This window comes from Kogia breviceps, chromosome 5 (genome assembly GCF_026419965.1).
Source record: "Kogia breviceps isolate mKogBre1 chromosome 5, mKogBre1 haplotype 1, whole genome shotgun sequence".
Lineage (NCBI taxonomy): Eukaryota > Metazoa > Chordata > Mammalia > Artiodactyla > Physeteridae > Kogia > Kogia breviceps.
In genome coordinates this window covers 69,494,643-69,515,026 of record NC_081314.1, presented here as the reverse complement: position 1 = coordinate 69,515,026, position 20,384 = coordinate 69,494,643, and the positions used below count along the sequence as shown (strand labels likewise).

General features: G+C 38.4%; 1 protein-coding gene across 3 annotated transcripts; it reads right to left on the bottom strand.

Moving 5' to 3' along the window:
• Positions 1-907: 907 nt before the first annotated feature.
• FETUB (fetuin B) lies at positions 908-18,621 on the bottom strand. Of its 3 annotated transcripts, XM_059063759.1 has the most exons (7): positions 18,397-18,621; positions 17,953-18,063; positions 16,537-16,624; positions 14,241-14,410; positions 13,428-13,526; positions 2,308-2,391; positions 908-1,282 (listed from the first exon to the last, which is right to left on the bottom strand). In XM_059063759.1, exons 1-7 carry the CDS (start codon positions 18,619-18,621, stop codon positions 908-910), a joined length of 1,152 nt encoding a protein of 383 aa, XP_058919742.1. The 3 variants fall into 3 exon arrangements, with proteins under 3 accessions (XP_058919742.1, XP_058919743.1, XP_058919744.1); XM_059063760.1 differs by lacking the exon at positions 17,953-18,063; XM_059063761.1 differs by lacking the exons at positions 16,537-16,624; positions 17,953-18,063 and having other exon boundaries at positions 18,393-18,621.
• Between the last annotated feature and the right edge of the window lie 1,763 nt (positions 18,622-20,384).

Below are 20,384 nucleotides of genomic sequence, written 5' to 3'. Positions count from 1 at the left end.
ATAAAATATGAACTTTAGATAAAAAGGGCCTGAGAGTGCTCCCTCCTACCCCTTCTTGTCATTTAAATGTGACCTTAATAGGTTTCTAATCTTTGTACTTTCCCTTCAATTTGAGACACTACACCCAGGAAAGGTCCTTCCTGACACTGAATGACAAAATGCCATTGAAACTAGAATACCCAACTCTTGATCAGTGATGCTTTCAGAAAAAAGATCTTGATTAAAAGGGGAGAAATGTAAAAAATTAATAAACAGAAACCTCAGTTCATAGAGTTGGGAGACCAGAAGGGAGAGCTCTCACCTGTGACAACAGTACAGTCCTATAGGAAGAAGAAAGACGTTTCTTTCCTGTCAAGGACTCAGCCAATGAAAAGCCACGGACTTTTTGTTTAGTATGGCCCTTCCAAATTCCTTTTCCTCTCCATGAAGGGCTTCTCCTTCTCTTGCTGTTTGGGGGCTTGCATGTGGCTCTCCACAGTTGCAGACCCCAAATCACAACCCTCTGCTGATGCTGAATAAACCCAGCTTTGCTGGAGAAATATCTTCAGTCTATTTGTTTTAGGTTAACCTCAGAAAGATGAGGACATTCTTAAGTAAGGCCCTACATCAGAAACAATTAGCTAAAAGTAAGAAGTCATTACAAAGAGAGAGGCAGAAGATATGAGAGGCATCTATCCATGGCATGGGGCCTTGGATGGTTTAGGAGGGATGCAGCCCAGTGTGCAAGGAAACAGTTAAGTCTTATTTCCATTTCCAGGCAACATGATGAGACCAAGAGGAGTCAAAAAGACATACTTTATAATTTTATTAGCCTTCTCTATGTTTGAACTGTTTCTCTGTCCCCCTTTTCCCAACACCTCTCATCTCCTGCAGGGCAGTATGTCCCCCAGAATCTTCTACATGGTTCTCAAGGTGGGAGAATAAGAGGGTTGTCATTTTGAGCTGGTCCTGGGCACTCAGCAGAGTGTTGTTCTTTTGAGGGGAAAGGCAGGACAACCAGCTTCTCCTCCATAGGCTCCAGGAAGAGGAAGGAGACATCCAGTGGTTCTCCTTGGGGATCTGTGGTTAGATCCAGCTGCACAGGGAAGGCTTCAACAGGGTCCGTTCCCTGGGAACCTTTAGGCTTGTTATCCAAGTCAGGAAGGTACTGGACAGATCCTTTGGGCACAGCTTTGGCGGATGAGTTGGTGGGAGCTGTGTTTTTCTGCTGGGGCTCTTCCACCTTGGAGATGTTCTCAGGTCTCTGGTTAACAGTAGAGTTTTCACCTCTAGTGGTGGGAGCCTGAAATAAGAATGCTTTCAAATAAGGGAATGTCCTCCAAGAAAATCCCTGCCATGCCTGGTACTAGGTTATGCTGTTCTGTGCCTTTCTGATGGAATTTTCAAAGGGAGGCTAGCTAGATGGGCCTCTGATTAAAGGGCTTAAAGGAAATTCCCTGGCATCTAGTAGTTAAGACTCCAGGCTTTCACTGCCATGGGCTGGGGTTCAACCCCTCGTTGGGGACCTAAGATCCCACAAGCCGCATGGCCAAAAAAATTTTAAATAAATAAATGGTTGAAAAGCAAAACCGATAAGGGCCAGGGGGAACCAAACCTTTAGAAGCTTGACTGTAGGCTTCACAAATTTCAGAGCTGAACAATGATCCAGAGAGGTAAGATGGCTTGTTCAAAGTCCCTAGTAAGGTGTCTCCCCACTCCTAGTAGTGGCAGAAGAAGCCACCTTTATTGATTGTTTATTCTGTGCCAGGCCCAGGGCAGTGCCCTTCAACCAGATTCTCTGACCTGTTTCTCATGGGGCTCTGAAGGAGGTAGGTATTGCAATCCAATTCTATAGATGAGGCAACCAAGACTCAGAGAGGTAGAAAATTGTCCATGTTCACACAACTTGTAGGTGGCAGAACAGGACTGGAACCCAGGTGGCCTGTCTCAACCACCCTCTCAACTACACCAGGCTGCTTTATGGTAAGTGCTCAATAAATACTTCTGAAAAAGAATTCAGTATTTCCATGGAAACAACTTCTACCTATGGTTCAGGGTAAGAATCTTTGGGACACTGAATTTAATATCTCAGAGGCCTGAGCCACTCAACCTACAGGGGTCTTACTTATGCTATAGGGACCATGTTGTAACTAAAAGAAAGGGTGACAGGTCTTTCTTTTAGCGACCCTGTGGATGTGGCCTTAGGACACCCTGAATAAAGTGGTGATCATGGATTTTAGGAAAATAAAAGGAGATGGTAGGGTAGGGGCAACTAAAATAATCTGCTCTTTTATTCACAGAAATACAAACAATTAGACTAAAAAATACCTGTGATTTAAAGAAGTCACAAGTCACGGAGACTGACTTTCCTGAGCCTCGTTCACTAAGAGAACCGTGGCAAATACCAACAGGCTAAAAACAGGAAAATACAATGTCACATGTGTATTACAATTATCAATGATCATAAATGGAAATCAACTTGCTTTCTGATTACATAGACACACAGTCAATCAACACTTTCATGCTCCTACCATGTAACAGGTAGGCTCTGAGCCAATTCTTTAGCTCATCCCTACCAAGTAATCACCCAAACTAGGCTAAATTACCTCTGATGAGAGAAACTCAGGATTTCTTGAGGAACAAACTCTATTAGAAAATTCTTTGTTTTGAGCAGAAATCTGTGTCTATAGAACAGACACAGAAATCTGGGTCTATCTCTCGGCCCCACTTCTACCCTTGGGTCAACTAGAAAACTTGTTTTCATCTCTCATATAGCAGCTCTTTATGTATGTTCCACCTGAGTTTTTGCTTCTCAGACAAGACTACTCTCATCTCCTTAAACTTTCCTTTATTTAAAAATAAAATAAGTTTGTTTTCTTATTAGAAATGTAATAAACAGTTATTTAGAATGTGGATAAACAAATAGAAAATAAAAAGACGTGTAACTACATGAAAGGTACCCATTTCCTGCAGTGATTTGATTTCTTTTCTTCTAACATTTCTTCCTATGCATACGTAATTTTTCTTCTAGAAAAATAGAATTATACTCTTCATAATATTTTATAACTCTCTTTTGTCACTTAACAATATATAGTGAAAATCCGTCTATGACACTGAATAGTTTTCTATGATTTTCTTTATAATGGCTACCTAATATTCCTCTGTGTTATTTAACAAGTTCTCTTTTGTTAGAAGCTGGATTGAATCTAATTTTTTATGTTTAAACATTGAAGCTATATCTTTTCATACATCCTTAGGGTAAATTCCTAGAAGAGAAATTTTAGAGTCATAGAGTATGCATTTTTTTCAAGTGTAAACAGAGGGCCAGTGTAGACCAAGAGAAAATTACAACTGCAGGTCCAGTTATGTAAAAGACTTTAAACTCTTTTCTCTAATCCTCTCTCATTCTTCCTGGAAATTGGAAGAGCCACAGTTAAATAAATGATTGCAGGAGGGGGAGAAAGAGTGAAAGAACAGACCTTGACTCCTTCCTCACAGCAGGTTCTAAGCTCTAGGTCAGGCTTGAGCTACAGGGAGGAAAAAGCTTTGAATTGGATATGAGGTAGAAGTTTTGATTCAGAATTGACTAAAAAGAATTTTTAATACCTGAAAGTGAATCTTAATAGTCTAAATGAAACTCTTCTTATTACTGAATATAACCAGAAAGCTATGTGACCTGCCCAAGATGGCATTGAGAAGTGAGAAAGGGAGATTCTACAGAAGATGATGAAGACATTTTCCCAATTGTTCCTTAATATTCAATTGACTGGTTATGAAAGACTTTTGAGAGACATAGTTCAGGTTCAAAGACACACATGGGTTGAAAATTAAAAGATGGAAAAAAATTAACAACGCAAACAGTAACAAAAAGGAGCTGGGAATGGCTATACAAATATCAGACAACATTTACTTTAAGACAAAAATTGTTACTAGAGACAAGGAAAAACATTTTATAATGATAAAAGGCTCAATTTATTAGAAAGACACAACAACTATAAATATAATGCCCCTTATAATAGAGCCCCAAGGTATGTAGGAAAAACCTGACAGAATTCAAGGAAGACGTAGATAATGCAACAATAATAGTTGGAAACCTCATTTTCAATAATGGATAAAATAAGTATGCAGAACATCAACAAAGAAACAGAAGTCTTGAACAACACTATAAACAAATTAAACCTAATAGACAATTACAGAATGCTTTACCTAACAACAGCAGAATACACATTCTTCTCAAGTGTACATGGAACTTTCTCTAGGATACACCTTATGTTAAACCATAAAACAAGCTTCAATACATTTAAAAGAACTGAGATCACACAAAGTACATTCCCCAACCACAATGGGATGAAATTAGACATGAATAACAGAAGGAAATTGGAATTTTCACAAATATGTGGACATTAAATAACACTCTTAAATAACCAATTGGCCAAAGAAGAAATCACAACATGAAGAGGAGGGAAAATTTCCCAATTCATTCTATGAAGCCAATATTAAACTCATAAGAAAATCAGGCAGATATGACATAGAAAAACTACAGACCAATGTCTCTTATAAATATCAGATTAAAAATCTTTAAAAGAAAAAAAAAACCACTGGAAAACTGAATTCAGGACTTCTCTGGTGGCACAGTGGCTAAGAATCCACCTGCCAGGGCAGGGGACATGGGCTCAAGCCCTGGTGTGGGAAGATCTCACATGCTACAGAGCAACTAAGCCCGTGTACCACAACTACTGAGCCTGCGCTCTAGAGCCCACAAGCCACAACTACTGAAGCCCACATGCCTAGAGCCCATGCTTCACAACGAGAGAAGCCACCACAATGAGAAGCCTGTGTACCATAACGAAGAGTATTCCCCCACTCGCTGCAGCTAGAGAAAGCCCGCAGCAACAGACCCAACACAACCAAAAATAAATAAATAAATATTTTTAAAACTCTGAATTCAGAAACATATAAAAGGGATTATACAACATGATCAATTGTGATTCATCCCCAAAGCACAAGTCTGTTTTAATATAAAAAAATCATTGTTATGTAGAATACTAATAGATTAAAGGAGAAAAAGAAAACCAAACGATTATCTCATTAACACAGAAAAGGCATGAGACAAACTAATACTGTTTTTTGATAAAAGCATTCAACAAACTAGTAGGACTAAACAGGAACTTTCTCAACTTGATAAAAAAGCAGCTATAAAAAGCCTACAGTTACCATCATATTAAATGATGAAACACTGAATGCTTTCCTCCTAAAATCAAGAACAAGATAAGGATATCTGCTCTCCCCATCTCTATTCAGCATTGTACTGGAAGTTCTAGTCAAGAAAATTAGGTAAGAATTAAAAGTCATTTAGATTGGAAAGGAAGAACTAAAACTATTTGTAGAAGACATGATCTTGTATACAGAAAATCCTAAGGACTCTACCAGAAAACTATGAGAACTATAAAAACGAGTTCAACAAGGTTTCAGGATACAAGATCAAAATATGAAAATCAATTATACTTCTATATATTTGCAATGAATAATCCAAAAATAAAATTGAGAAGACAAATACATTATATCAGCATAAAAGATGATAAAATACTTAGCTATACAAAAAAGTGAAAGTTTTGGACACTGAACACTACAAAACATTGTTGAAAGAAATTAAATAAGTCCTAAACAAATGAAAAGACATCCCATATTCATGGGCTGGAAGAATTACTATTTTTAAGATGACAGTACATACTATATACATTGGTCTACAGATTCAAAGAAATCCTTATCAAATTTCCTGCTTTTAAAGATAGAAACTGACAAGCTGATTCTAAAGTTGATTTATTATGAAAATGCAAAGAATCCAAAATACCAAAAACAATCTTAAATAGGAAAAACAAAATAGGAGGGCTCAGACTTCTCAATTCAAAATTTACTACAAAACTATAATATTGGAGATAGTGTGGTACTGGTATAAGAATAGATATGCAGATTGATGGAATAAAATTGAAGGTACAAAAATAAACCCTTGCAGAGAGAGCAGACAGCAGAAGCAAGAAGAACTACAATCTTGCAGCCTGTGGAACAAAAACCACATTCACAGAGAGATAGACAAGATGAAAAGGCAGAGGGCTATGTACCAGATGAAGGAACAAGATAAAACCCCAGAAAAACAAGTAAATGAAGTGGAGATAGGCAACCTTCCAGAAAAGGAATTCAGAATAATGATAGTGAAGATGATCCAGGACCTCAGAAAAAGAATGCAGGCAAAGATCAAGAAGATGCAAGAAATGCTTAACAAAGACCTAGAAGAATTAAAGAACAAACAAACAGAGATGAACAATAAAATAACTGCAATGAAAACTACACTAGAAGGAATCAATAGCAGAATAACTGAGGCAGAAGAATGGATAAGTGACCTGGAAGGCAGAATGGTGGAATTCACTGCTGCAGAACAGAATAAAGAAAAAAGAATGAAAGGAAATGAAGACAGCCTAAGAGACCACTGGGGCAACATTAAATGCAACAACATTCGCATTATAGGGATCCCAAAAGAAGAAGAGAGAGAGGAAGGACCAGAGAAAATATTTGAAGAGATTGTAGTCGAAAAATTCCCAAACATGGGAAAGGAAATAGCCACCCAAGTCCAGGAAGCGCAGAGAGTCCCATACAGGATAAACCCAAGGAGAAACACGCCAAGACACATAATAATCAAATTGGCAAAAATTAAAACAAAGAAAAATTATTGAAAGCAGCAAGGGAAAAATGACAAATAACATACAAGGGAACTCCCATAAGGATAACAGCTGATTTCTCAGCAGAAACTCCACAAGCCAGAAGAGAGTGGAATGATATACTTAAAGTGATGAAAGGGAAGAACCTACAACCAAGATTACTCTACCCGGCAAGGATCTCATTCAGATTCAATGGAGGAATCAAAAGCTTTACAGACAAGCAAAAGCTAAGAGAATTCAGCACTACCAAACCAGCTCTACAACAAATGCTAAAGGACCTCTAAGTGGGAAAAACAAGAGAAGAAAAGGACCTACAGAAACAAACCCAAAACAATTAAGAAAATGGTCATAGGAATATACATATTGATAATTACCTTAAACATGAATGGATTAAATGCTCTAACCAAAAGACACAGGCTTGCTGAATGGATACAAAAACAGGACCCATATATATGCTGTCTACAAGAGACCCACTTCAGACCTAGGGACACATACAGACTGAAAGTGAGGGGATGGAAAAAGATACTCCGTGCAAATGGAAAGCAAAAGAAAGCTGGAGTAGCAATACTCATATCAGATAAAATAGACTTTAAAATAAAGAATGCTACAGGAGACAAGAAGGGACACTACATAATGATCACGGGATCAATCCAAGAAGAAGATATAAGAATTATAAATATATATGCACCCAACATAGGAGCGCATCAATACATAAGGCAACTGCTAACAGCTCTAAAAGAGGAAATCAACAGTAACACAGTAATAGTGGGGGACTCGAACACCTCACTTACACCAATGGACAGATCATCCTAACAGAAAATTAATGAGGAAACACAAGCTTTAAATGACACAATAGACCAGATAGATTTAATTGATATTTATAGGACATTCCATCCAAAAACCGCAGATTACACTTTCTTCTCAAGTGCACAAGGAACATTCTCCAGGATACATCACATCTTGGGTCACAAATCAAGCCTCAGGAAATTTAAGAAAACTGAAATCATATCAAGCATCTTTTTTGACCACAACACTATAAGATTAGAAACCAATTACAGGGAAAAAAACATAAACAGCACAAACACATGGGGGCTAAACAATACGTTACTAAATAACCAAGAGATCACTGAAGAAATCAAAGAGGAAATCAAAAAATACCTAGAGACAAATGACAATGAAAACACGATGATCCAAAACCTATGGGTTGCAGCAAAAGCAGTTCTAAGAGGGAAGTTTATACCTATACAAGCCTACTTCAAGAAACAAGAAAAATCTCAAATAAACAATCTAACCTTACACCTAAAGGAACTAGAGAAAGAAGAACAAATGAAAGCCAAAGTTAGCAGAAGGAAAGAAATCATAAAGATCAGAGCAGAAAAAAATGAAGTAGAAACAAAGAAAACAATAGCAAAGATCAATAAAACTAAAAGCTGGTTCTTTGAGAAGATAAATTGCTAAACCATTAGCAGACTCATCAAGAAAAAGAGGTAGAGGACTCAAATCAATAAAATGAAAAATGAAAAAAGTGAAGTTACAACAGACACCACAGAAATACAAAGCATCCTAAGATACTACTACAAGCAACTCTATGCCAATAAAATGGACAACCTGCAAGAACTGGAAAAATTCTTAGAAAGTTATAACCTTCCAAGACTGAACCAGGAAGAAATAGAAAATATGAACAGACCAATCACAAGTAATGAAATTGAAACTGCGATTAAAAATTGTCCAACAAACAGAAGTCCAGGACCAGATGGCTTCACAGGTGAATTCTATCAAACATTTAGAGAAGAGCTAACACCCATCCTTCTCAGACTCTTCCAAAAACTCTCAGAGGAAGGAACACTCCCAAACTCATTCTATGAGGCCACCATCACCCTGACACCAAAACCAGACAAAGATACTAGAAAAAAAGAAAATTACAGACCAATATCACTGATGAATATAGATGCAAAAATCCTCAACAAAATACTAGCAACCAGAATCCAACAACACATTAAAAGGATCATACACCATGATCAAGTGGGATTTATCCCAGGGATGTAAGGATCCTTCAATATACACAAATCAATCAATGTGATACACCATATTAACAAGTTGAAGAATAAAAACCATATGATCATCTCAATCGATGCAGAAAAAGCTTCTGACAAAATTCAACATTCATTTATGATAAAAACTCTCCAGAAAGTGGGCATAGAGGGAACCTACCTCAACATAATAAAGGCCATATACGACAAACCCGCAGCAAACATCATTCTCAATGGTGAAAAACTGAAAGCATTTCCTCTAAAATCAGGAACAAGACAAGGATGTCCACTCTCACCACTATTATTCAACATAGTTTTGGAAGTCCTAGCCATGTCAATCAAGAAGAAAAAGAAATAAAAGGAATATAAATTGAAAAGAAGAAGTAAAGTTGTCACTGTTTGCAGATGACATGATACTGTACATAGAGAATCCTAAGGATGCCACCAGAAAACTACTAGAGCTAATGAGTGAATTTGGTAAAGTTGCAGGAAACAAAATTAATGCACTGAAATCTCTTGCATTCCTATACACTAATGATGACAAATCTGAAAGAGAAATTAAGGAAACACTCTCATTTACCATTGCAAAAAAAGAATAAAATACCTAGGAATAAAACTACCTAGGGTGACAAAAGACAAAAGTTTCCTACGTAGGCAGAAAACTATGTCTACTGATGAAAGAAATTAAAGATGATACCAACAGATGGAGAGATATACCATGTTCTTGGATTGGAAGAATCAATATTGTGAAAATGACTATACTACCCAAAGCAATCTACAGATTCAATGCAACCCCTATCAAATTACCAATGGCATTTTTTACAGAACTAGAACAAAAAATCTTAAAATTTGTATGGAGACACAGAAGACCCCGAATAGCCAAAGCAGTCTTGAGTGAAAAAAGTGGAGTGGAGGAATCAGACTCCATGGCTTCAGACTATGCTACAAAGCTACAGTAATCAAGACAATATGGTACTGGCACAAAAACAGAAATATAGATCAATGGAACAAGATAGAAAGCCCAGAGATAAACCCACACACCTATGGTCAGCTAATCTATGACAAAGGAGGCAAGGATATACAATGGAGAAAAGACAGTCTCTTCAATAAGTGGTGCTAGGAAAACTGGACAGCTATGTATGTATGTAAAAGAATGAAATTAGAACACTCCCTAACACCATACACAAAAATAAACTCAAAATGGATTAGAGACCTAAATGTAAGACCAGACACTATAAAACTCTTAGAGGAAAACATAGGAAGAACACTCTTTGACATAAATCACAGCAAGGTCTTTTTTGATCTACCTCCTAGAGTAATGGAAATAAAAACAAAAATAAACAAATGAGACCTAATGAAACTTAAAAGCTTTTGCACAACAAAGGAAACCATAAACAAGATGAAAAGACAACACTCAGAATGGGAGAAAATATTTGCAAACGAATCAACGGACAAAGGATTAATCTCCAAAATATATAAACAGATCATGCAGCTTAATATTAAAAAAAAACACAACCCAATCCAAAAATGGGTAGAGGACCTAAATAGACATCTCTCCAAAGAATACATACAGATGGCCAAGAAGCACATGAAAAGCTGCTCAACATCACTAATTAGTAGAGAAATGCAAATCAAAACTACAGTGAGGTATCATCTCACACCAGTTAGAATGGGCAGCATCACAAAATGTACAAACAACAAATGCTAGAGAGAGTGTGGAGAAAACGGAACCCTCTTGCCCCATTGGTGGGAATGTAAATTGATACAGCCAGTATGGAGAACAGTATGGAGGTTCCTTAAAAAACTAAAAATAGAATTACCATATGATCTAGCAATCCCACTTCTGGGCATATACCCAGAGAAAACCATAATTCAAAAAGACACACGCACCCCAATGTTCATTGCAGCACTACTTACAATAGCCAGGTCATGGGAGCAACCTAAATGCCCATCGACAGACAAATGGATAAAGAAGATGTGGTACATATATAGAATGGAATATTACTCAGCCATAAAAAGGAATGAAATTGTGCCTTTTGATGAGACGTGAATGGATCTAGAGACTGTCATACAGAGTGAAGTAAGAGAAAAACAGAAAGAGAAAAACAAATATCATATATTAACGCATATATGTGGAATTAGAAAAATGGTACAGATGAATTCTGCCCTGGTTTGCAGGACAGAAATTGAGACACAGATGTAGAGAAGAAACGTATGGACACCAAGGGGGAAACGTGGCAGGGGATGTGGTAGTGGTGTGATGAATTGGGCGATTGGGATTGACATGTATACACTGATGTGTATAAAATTGATGAATAATAAGAACCTGCAGTATAAAAAAATAAATAAAATAAAATTCAAAAATTCAAACAAAAAAAACCTCTTACATTTATAGTCAGTTGATCTTCAAAATGTATGTCAACACAATTAAATGGGGGAAATAATAGCCTTTTCAACCAATGGTGCTGGGACAACTGGAGATCCACAAGCAGAATTAAGTTGAACCTCCTACCTCATATCATATACAAAAATTAACTCAAAAATGGGTCAGAGAGGACTTCCCTGGCTGCCCAGTGGATAAGACTCTGTGCTTCCAATGCAGGGACAGGGGTTCGATCCCTGGTCAGGGAACTAAGATCCCACATGCCATGCAACGTGCCCCCCCCCCCAAAAAAAAAGGGTCAGAGACCTAAAGCTAAAACTATAAAACTCTTAGAGGAATACAGAGGAGTAAATCTTAGTGATCTTGGATTAGGTAATGGATTCTTAGATATGACACAAAAAGCACATTCAAAAAAAATAAATAAATAAAGAAGATTTCATTAAAATTTAAAATTTTTGTACTTCAAAGAACATCATCAAGAAAATGAATAGGGCTTCCCTGGTGGCGCAGTGGTTGAGAGTCCACCTGCTGATGCAGGGGACATAGGTTTGTGCCCCAGTCCAGGAAGATCCCACATGCCACGGAGTGGCTAGGCCCGTGAGCCATGGCTGCTGAGCCTGAGCGTCCAGAGCCTGTGCTCTGCAATGGGAGAGGCCACAGCAGTGAGAGGCCTGCATACCACAAAAAAAAAAAAAAAAAAAAAAAAAAAGGAAAATGAATAGACAAATCAGAGAATGGGAGAAAATATTTGAAAATCATATATCTGATAAGGGGATTATATCCAGAATATGTAAAGAATTCTTACAATTCAACAATAAAAAAATAAATAATCTAAGTTTTAAATGACAAAGGATTTGAATAGACATTCCTCCAAAGAATACATACAAATGACCAAAAAGCACATTAAAAGATACTCAATCATTACATTAGGAAAATTCAAATATAACCAAAATGAGAGACTACTTCATACTCAGTAAGATAGCTATAATAAAAAGGACAGATAATAATAATAAGCATTGGCAAAAACATGAAGAAATAGAAGCCCTCACACATTGCTGATGGGATTATGAAACTGGTGCTATCACTTTGGAAAACAGTTTGCAGTTAGTTAAAAGTTTAAACATAGAATTCTCATATGACCCAGCAGTCCCACTCCAAGGTATGTACTCAAAAGAAATGAAAATATATGTATACATAAAAACTTTACACAGGGAATTCCCTGGCCGTCCAGTGGTTAGGACTCGGTGCTTTCACTGCCATGGGCCTACTAGGTTCAACCTTTGGTTGGGGAACTAAGATCCCGTAAGCCAAAAGAAAAAAAACTTATACACAAATGTTCATAGTAGTACTGTTCATAACATCTCAAATGAGGAAACAACTCAAATGTCAATCAACTGTTGAATGGATAAACAATACGTGGTATATCCATGCAATGAAATATTATTTGGCCATTAAAAGAAATGAAGCACTGACACATCAATGCTGAACATGGATAACCCTTGAAAACATTTTGCTAAGTGAAAGAAGCCAGACACAAAAGGCCACATACAGTGTGATTCCATTATATAAAATGTTCAAAAAATGTAGTCATAGAGTCAGTAAGTAGATTAGTGGCTTCTGGGGGCGTGGGTGAGAGGGCAAGCGGAATGACTGCTAATGGATGTGGAGTTTCTTTTTGGACTGATGAAAATATTCTAAAATTAGATAGTGGTGATGACAGCACAACTCTATGAATAGACTAAAAAACATTGACTTGTACACCTTAAAAGGGTGAATTTTATGGTGTGTGAATTATATCTTAACAAAATTTTATTATAACTAAGTGAATAAGGGAGGAAAAAAAGCTTGCATTTTTCCTAATTGTGCTACAATACATTTTGCCAATTGACATTCCTACTAGGTGTGCTTCAGATAGTTTCAGGGCACTCTCCCCATCTTGGTTGCATTCTTTGAAAGAAGCCCTGTTTCACTTTGTCCTTCTTAAAGAGTGGTCCAAGGAATGGAACACCAAGCTGTATTCCAAATGTAACTGAGTCTGTTTGGATAAAAGCAGGACTACCACCAACCACTGAGGAGATTTGTCTATATTTTTACAGCCTCCTATGATCATTTTTTGCAAAGGCATCACATTGCTGATGAAAACTGCATTTACAATCAAATATTATTGCATCTGGGCCATCTCTAACTAGTCAGTTGCTCCTTAAGGGGAAGAAAAGTATCTCATGCATTACAACACTTCATGTATAATTTATGCTCAATAAATATGTATAGATGATCTGTGAGCACAAAGCTTAAATTATGAATACATTCAACAATACTCACCACAGAGTTAGGGGGCTGAAGTGCACAGCTGCTAGCCTGGGACTTGGTACATGACTCTTTGATTAAATATTCTACAAAGTAGGCAGGGCCAAACACCCACTGGTAGGAGACAAGAGGTGAGAAATAAAAATCAAACCTTCTCAAGTGGAGAAATGACTCAGCTTTGGCAACATTATATTTACAGAAACCATACATTCCCAGAGTCATTGTCAACACAGGTCTCTTTCTGGCCCTGTAATCCCCACCATGATCAAACCATGTATTATGATTTTGTTGTTTAGAAAACATAATCACCATACCTTTCTTCCCTTCTTGAGGATTTAAATGGGCTCTAAAAACCTTCCCCTGGGTGAGCTTATTTTTCCTCACGTAAATTTGTTTTTAAATTAGCTTTTCTCCATATGATAGATATCAACATAATTCAGGTACAAATGAACATTTCCCCTACCCCATAAAACTCAGCATCCACTCTTGTATTTAAAACACAGAATAGAAGTTGACTTGCTAAGTGGTCCAAGGTCAACCAGATACGGGAATGTGGTAGTAAATAGTGAACCTAAGTAGAATAACCCAAGGAGACTATGAGTCCATTTCCCTTCTTGCCTTCAGGGCAATGAAGTAAAATCATATCACACAACTCTAACAGAAATCCCATGGAATGACTCAGAAACTAGAACATGATTGAATGTGCATCAGGGTTACCAAAGGTAGGGAATGAAGAAAAGGCTCTTAAGGTTCTAATCAAAAAGAGTGCCTCAATAGCGATAGCAACAGTTATGAGACATATTGTTGTAACTGGCCTTTCAGCCTCACCTGACTAGAAGTCTTGGTGATTTTGACGAGAGAATACTGCTTCAAGGGGCTCTTATTGTTGTATTCTGCAAGAGACTCAGTAGCAGTTTCCAGGAACCTGGGGTCTGACAAATCATAGGGGCTGGAGCTGGGGCAGTCAGGGCACATCATGCTAATCTCGCTTCGAGAAACTGTTGATGCCAAAGGGAGCAAGTTTAAAAATAAAACTCCTTAATGATACATAATCCTATAAATCATATGATCACAACAGAAGCAGAGATTGAAAGAAAAAACGATAATGCTCAGCTTTGTCAAGGATGGAGTGGAAAAGCATTATTTAGAAAGAAAGTTAGCTTTCTGCAGAGTTTTCTGCAATGAGCATGTATTACTTTCATAATTTAAAAGGAAATAAAGCAATGTTGTTTCACCTTACACAAATTTTTTCACCCTAGGAATTTAGTTAAAAAACACATAATATAGTACAGTTGACCCTTGAAAAACACGGTGGTTAGGGGTGCTGACCCTCCGCACAGCCAAAAATCCCAGTTTATCTTTACATTCAGCCCTCTGTATCCACAGTTCCACATCCACGGATTCAACAAACTGCATATAGTGTAATATTACAGTATGTATTTAATGAAAAAAAAATCCATGTATGAGTGGACCATGATAGTTAGTTCAAACCCATGTTGTTCAAGGGTCAACTGTATATTGGTATAAAAACATTTTCCTAATTAGCTCAATATCTTCCACCATTATTGCCTCTGTAAAGCAGACTGAGTTGGGATTTCATTACCGTTCATGTTTTACTTACTTTTTAGTCGCCAACACCTAACATAATGTCTAATGCATGGTTGGTGCTTAGTAAATACCTGCTGAATGAATGAGTGAGTGAATGACATATGGAAGGTGGAAGCACACCCTCTTTGGTTAGAAAATGCAAGTGAGCTGGAAAATAAAAGTTGATCAAATCACTGCATGACTGGATAGGATAATCACACTAATGGTATAGCTAGAATGTCTGATTGGGAGGAGCTGAGGGTGGCAAAACTTGTATAAAAGTCAGGCTAGGAAACTTGTCTAGAAGTTGTTTTGACAAAGCAAGCACATTGCTTTGATCAACTGTGTGTTTATTTGGATGTATTCAGGCATTTTGTGGGGAAGTTACACCCACAGCTGTCATTCCCAGCACTATCCCCACATGTCATTTCCTGACCTCCCATACCTCAGGTACCTAGGACTTCCATTCAAGACCTGATCCATTTTATTGGTTGCTGTCCTCTAATTTAGGCGAGTCTCATCTTCACAACCAGGAAGATCTCATCTTCACAACCAGGAAGGTTGCCTTGTCTCTCAAAGGAACCAATGGCATTATTATCACCTAGAGCTTGTTAGAAATGCAGAACCTTAAGCCCTGCCCCAGACCTAAGGAATCAGAATCTGCACTTGAACAAGATCTCCCAGGGGAGTCACACACACACACACACACACACACATAATAGTTTGATGAGTAGCTATATCCTATTTTCCCACGCCATGGATGCTTGCTTTTCAAAGAGAGACCCAGAATGAATGTATGTATTTATTAATTTATTCAATGATATTACAGACTCCTGACACTTGATAGGAACTGGGGGAGAGTTGTAGCAGAGAGGAAGAAGGGATAAAATGTTCTACACAATATAAGACAGAAGATCCCAAATCAAGGCAGTGCATGGTCTGTACTCCATGAATGGTTAGGTTAAAGTTGTACAGGGATGTAGAAGAGGAAAGCACCACTTTTTGTTTGTTTTTTGAGGGGAGGGGGAGTTTCTTGAATAGAGAACATGGTGGAGGAAGCAGCATTGACAATGATCTTTAAAGAATGCTTATGAGTTCCAAGGGCAGAGGTTATCAGTGGAAGGCATCCTCAGCAGAGGGAGAAGAACAAACAAGATGCAGAGGTTGGAAAGTGTGATGTGTATTCTGAAAATAGTGAGCGATCCAGTTGAATGGAGGGCAGAGTTGGTATAGTGAAGGAAATAAGGCAGAAATAGCTAGAAAGGAAGCCTGGGGTCCAGTCAAAGAGATAATGCCATTTATGTCAGACTGAAAATTTAGGATTTGATGTAGAACACAATGTAGAGCTATTGCAGGTTATTTAGGAAGATTAATTGTGGGAAGAGGAGCAGTGCAAAGTGTTGGATATATGAAGAACTTGGCTTCGGAATGAATAGGAAGTAACGATGGGAGAAACCCTATACACTATAGCATAGTGTAGTTAAGTGCTCTTTTTCCATCTATTATTAAAATGCACAAAATCAAAGTGATCTCTTACCTGGGCGAAGAGTACAATTATAAGCAGGTAAATATAAAATTCTTCTTGCCTTATTAATGTAAAATATTGCTTTGCATTGACCATAAACCTGGAACCAACAAATACATTTTATGACACAGTGGAATGAACTAAGACTTTTAAATACCCCCAGAATGAAACTGGACATTTCATCTTTAAAGAACAAGAAACTTAAGGTCAATTTTAGTAGTTTTGGGTGGGGAAACTGCCAGCTGATCATTAAACAGTTTAACCTTCTCCTGAGACACAGCTTGACTTCTTCCCAGCCTCCTTCCTGCTTAGATGAGACTGTGTGTAACTGAGTTCTAACCACAGTGAGGTGAGCAGAAGTGATATGTAACCACTTCCAGGTCTAGTCCATAAAGCTCTCCCATGTGCTATCTGTCCTCCGTGCTCTTTCCCTTTCCATAGCTTGATGCAGATGAGCATAGTGACCACAGAAGCCACAAGCTGAAGGCAGCAGAGTCTAGGGCCACAACATGGAGGGTACCTGGGTCTCCAAGTCACTCCCGGAGGAAAGCCCCTTCCTGATCAAGAATTTCTATTTTGAACTTTATGTGAATGGGAATCAACTTCTATCATTTTGCAATCAGTATACACTTTTTAGTGTATGTGTTATAGCAGCTAGTGTCACCTTAACAAATGTAATTCACAATATGGTAAATAGACTATTTGCTTTTCAAAACCAGGTAGGTGCAGTTTGACAAATTTGGTTAAATGATTAGAAAAAGATATCTTGGTCAAATAGTTCACTTCTAAACACTTGTATCACACTCCTGTACTCATAGAATTTCATATAAATTAATGAAAATAATCTCAGGATAATTGAGAATCAAATGAAAACTGACTATGTTATCTTCAAGCCCCTTCTATGGTCATCTTTAATAGGATCAATCCTGATTCCCTTTAGGTTCTATGATTCCAGGAAATCCTTCCATGGCACCTCTGATAGTTCCCATACCATAGCCGTCCCTGTCCCCAGCCTCAAATCTCATATCAGTGTTCAGTGAAACAAGCTAAAGCAAAATAAAACAAATTTATAAGTTCCCCCTCCATTACTTCTACAGTTTTCCTTAGACACACTTCCAGAGCACTACACCTCAGATCTTTTTTTCTCAATTTAAACACTAGCTCAGAGCCTACAGAAAAGTCTTGGTGGTAGGAAATAATTTGGGGGCAACTTTTCAATTCTGGTGTCATGACCCCAGTGGGAGCCTCAGATACCCCTCTGATTAAATTCTGTTTTGTCTGTAGAATTGGAATAACCACATAGGCACCCTGCCAAAGAAATTTTAAAGAGGGACATTTAAAGATGGCACACATTGAACCATCTTCATCCTGTAAACAGAGAACACCTAGTTTTCCTCCTTGAGCTAGCTCCTGGACACAAGTACTTACCGATTGATGTAAGATCCTCACCCCACAATTCTTCCACGACCTCCTGCTGAGCACATGGCAGTCAGTCTCTAACACGTCGAGCGTGAAATAGAACAGAGACCCCAGACCAGCCTGTGGGAAGGGGAGGAGAAATGCACAACCCACATGAAGCAGAAACCCCTAAAGACTAGCAAAAAAGGTCCCTGTTTTATGGCAAAGCCAAAGGCTATGACGTTTGTGAAGATTTCTTATAAACGGTGGGACACACGTTTCTGAGCAGATACCGTTAGCACTTGTTTCTAATAACAATAAGAGCCTGTAGCACCCTGGCAGAGGAGAGCAACATGTACTCAGCAGGGTTTCTGATTTGGAAAGCACCTGCCAACAGGTATCTCTGGGTTCCTGTCCCCTGACCAGCCTCCCCAAATTGTGCAAGCACCTGCCCCAGAGGGTACTGCCACTTACCTCTTGTCTGTGTTCACGGGCATCGCTCACTCGGTTGAGGCTCAGCACGTAGCCATCCTTTCGGTCCCTGTTGATGTCCTGCAGGATGAAGTTCGCGATATCAAGCACATATGAGCTGTTGCAGGCAAGGGAGAGAAGTGAGGGGCTGGGGACTGGGTGGGGTGGAGATGTAGCCCCGCAGCACGCGGCCAGGGTGCAGAGCGCCAGGGGTAGGAGCAGACTCATCCTCTGGGGAGCAAGGCCCAGGAGGGGTCAGTATGCAGAGCTGCAGGGACCAGGCTCTTTATAAGGCTCTGAGGCCAAATTGATCAGCTTTGTGATTGCAATCTAAACCAGTGATCAGGATTTGAAACACAATGACCTATTTTCTCTCCTTGAATTCTAAATGTGGATTTCCCTGAGTCAGTACTTTGGATGGGCTTTGCCACTATCTGTAACCTTAGACCCCTGAGTAATCTCACATTCACGTGTACATGTAAACAGACTTAAGTTTCCTAACCATTTCCCAAGAAATCAAAATAAACCCTTGGGTCAAGGCTCCCAGGAGGTCATGATTGAGTTCTGGTTTGTGTCCAGGGCTCCAGCTGAGTCAGAATATGCAGACTATCATGTTCTCGCATCGCCCCTAGCATGTTGCCTCTAGCTGATGTCCTGGCCACACTTGTCTTTATCTCCATCTTGGAGCCCAGAATAGCATGCTAACAATCACCATTCTTGTTATATCTGAAAAAGGGCTTTAACCCCATATCATCTACATAAAGGCCAGGTGAGATTCCTAAAGCACTTTGGGATCTGGCTAGAAACAGTTTTGTTTACATACATACAGATGGCCAATAGGCACATGAAAAAATGCTCAACATTGCTAATTATTAGAGAAATGCAAATCAAAACTACAATGAGGTAGTTTCACACCAGTCAGAATGGCCATCATTAAAAAGTCTACAAATAATAAATGCTGGAGAGGGTGTGGAGAAAAGGGAACCCTCTACACTGCTGGTGGGAATGTAAATTGGGGCAACCACTATGGAGAACAGTATGGAGGTTCCTTAAAAATACTAAAAATAGAGTTGTCATATGATCCAGCAATCTCACTCCTGGGCATATATCCAGAGAAAACTCTTAATTCAAAAAGATACATGCACCCCAATGTTCATAACAGCACTATTTACAATAGCCAAGTCATGGAAGCAATCTAAGTGTCCATTGACAGATGAATGGATAAAGAAGATGTGATATATATATATATATATATATATATATATAATAGAATGTTACTCAGCCATAAAAAAGAATGAAATAATGCCATTTGCAGCAACATAGATAGACCTAAAGATGATCATACTAAGTGAAGTAGGACAAAGACAAATATTTTATGATATTGCTTATATGTGAAATCTAAAATATGACGCAAATGAACTTATTTACAAAACAGAAACAGACTCACAGACATAGAAAACAAGCTTATGGTTAACAAAGGGGAAAGGGGTGAGGGAGGGATAAATTAGGAGTTTTGGATTAGCAGATACAAACTACTATATATAAAATAGATAAATAACAAGGTCCTACTGTATAGCACAGGGAACTATATTCAGTATCCTGTAATAAACCATAATGGAAAAGAATATGAAAAAGAATATGCATACATATATATAACTGAATCACTTGGCTGTACATCCAGAAACCAACACAACTAATATAGTTTTAAATCAACTATATTTCAATAAAAAATAAAAATTTTAAACTTTTTTAAAAAGTGTTCTATTTAGGGTTTCCCTGGTTGCACAATGGTTGAGAGTCCGCCTGCCGATGCAGGGGACACGGGTTTGTGCCCCGGTCAGGGAAGATCCCACATGCCGCGGAGCGGCTGGGCCCATGAGCCATGGCCACTGAGCCTGCGCGTCCGGAGCCTGTACTTCGCAACTGGAGAGGCCACAACAGTGAGAGGCCCGCGTACCACGCAAAAAAAAAAAAAAGTTCTATTTAGCCTC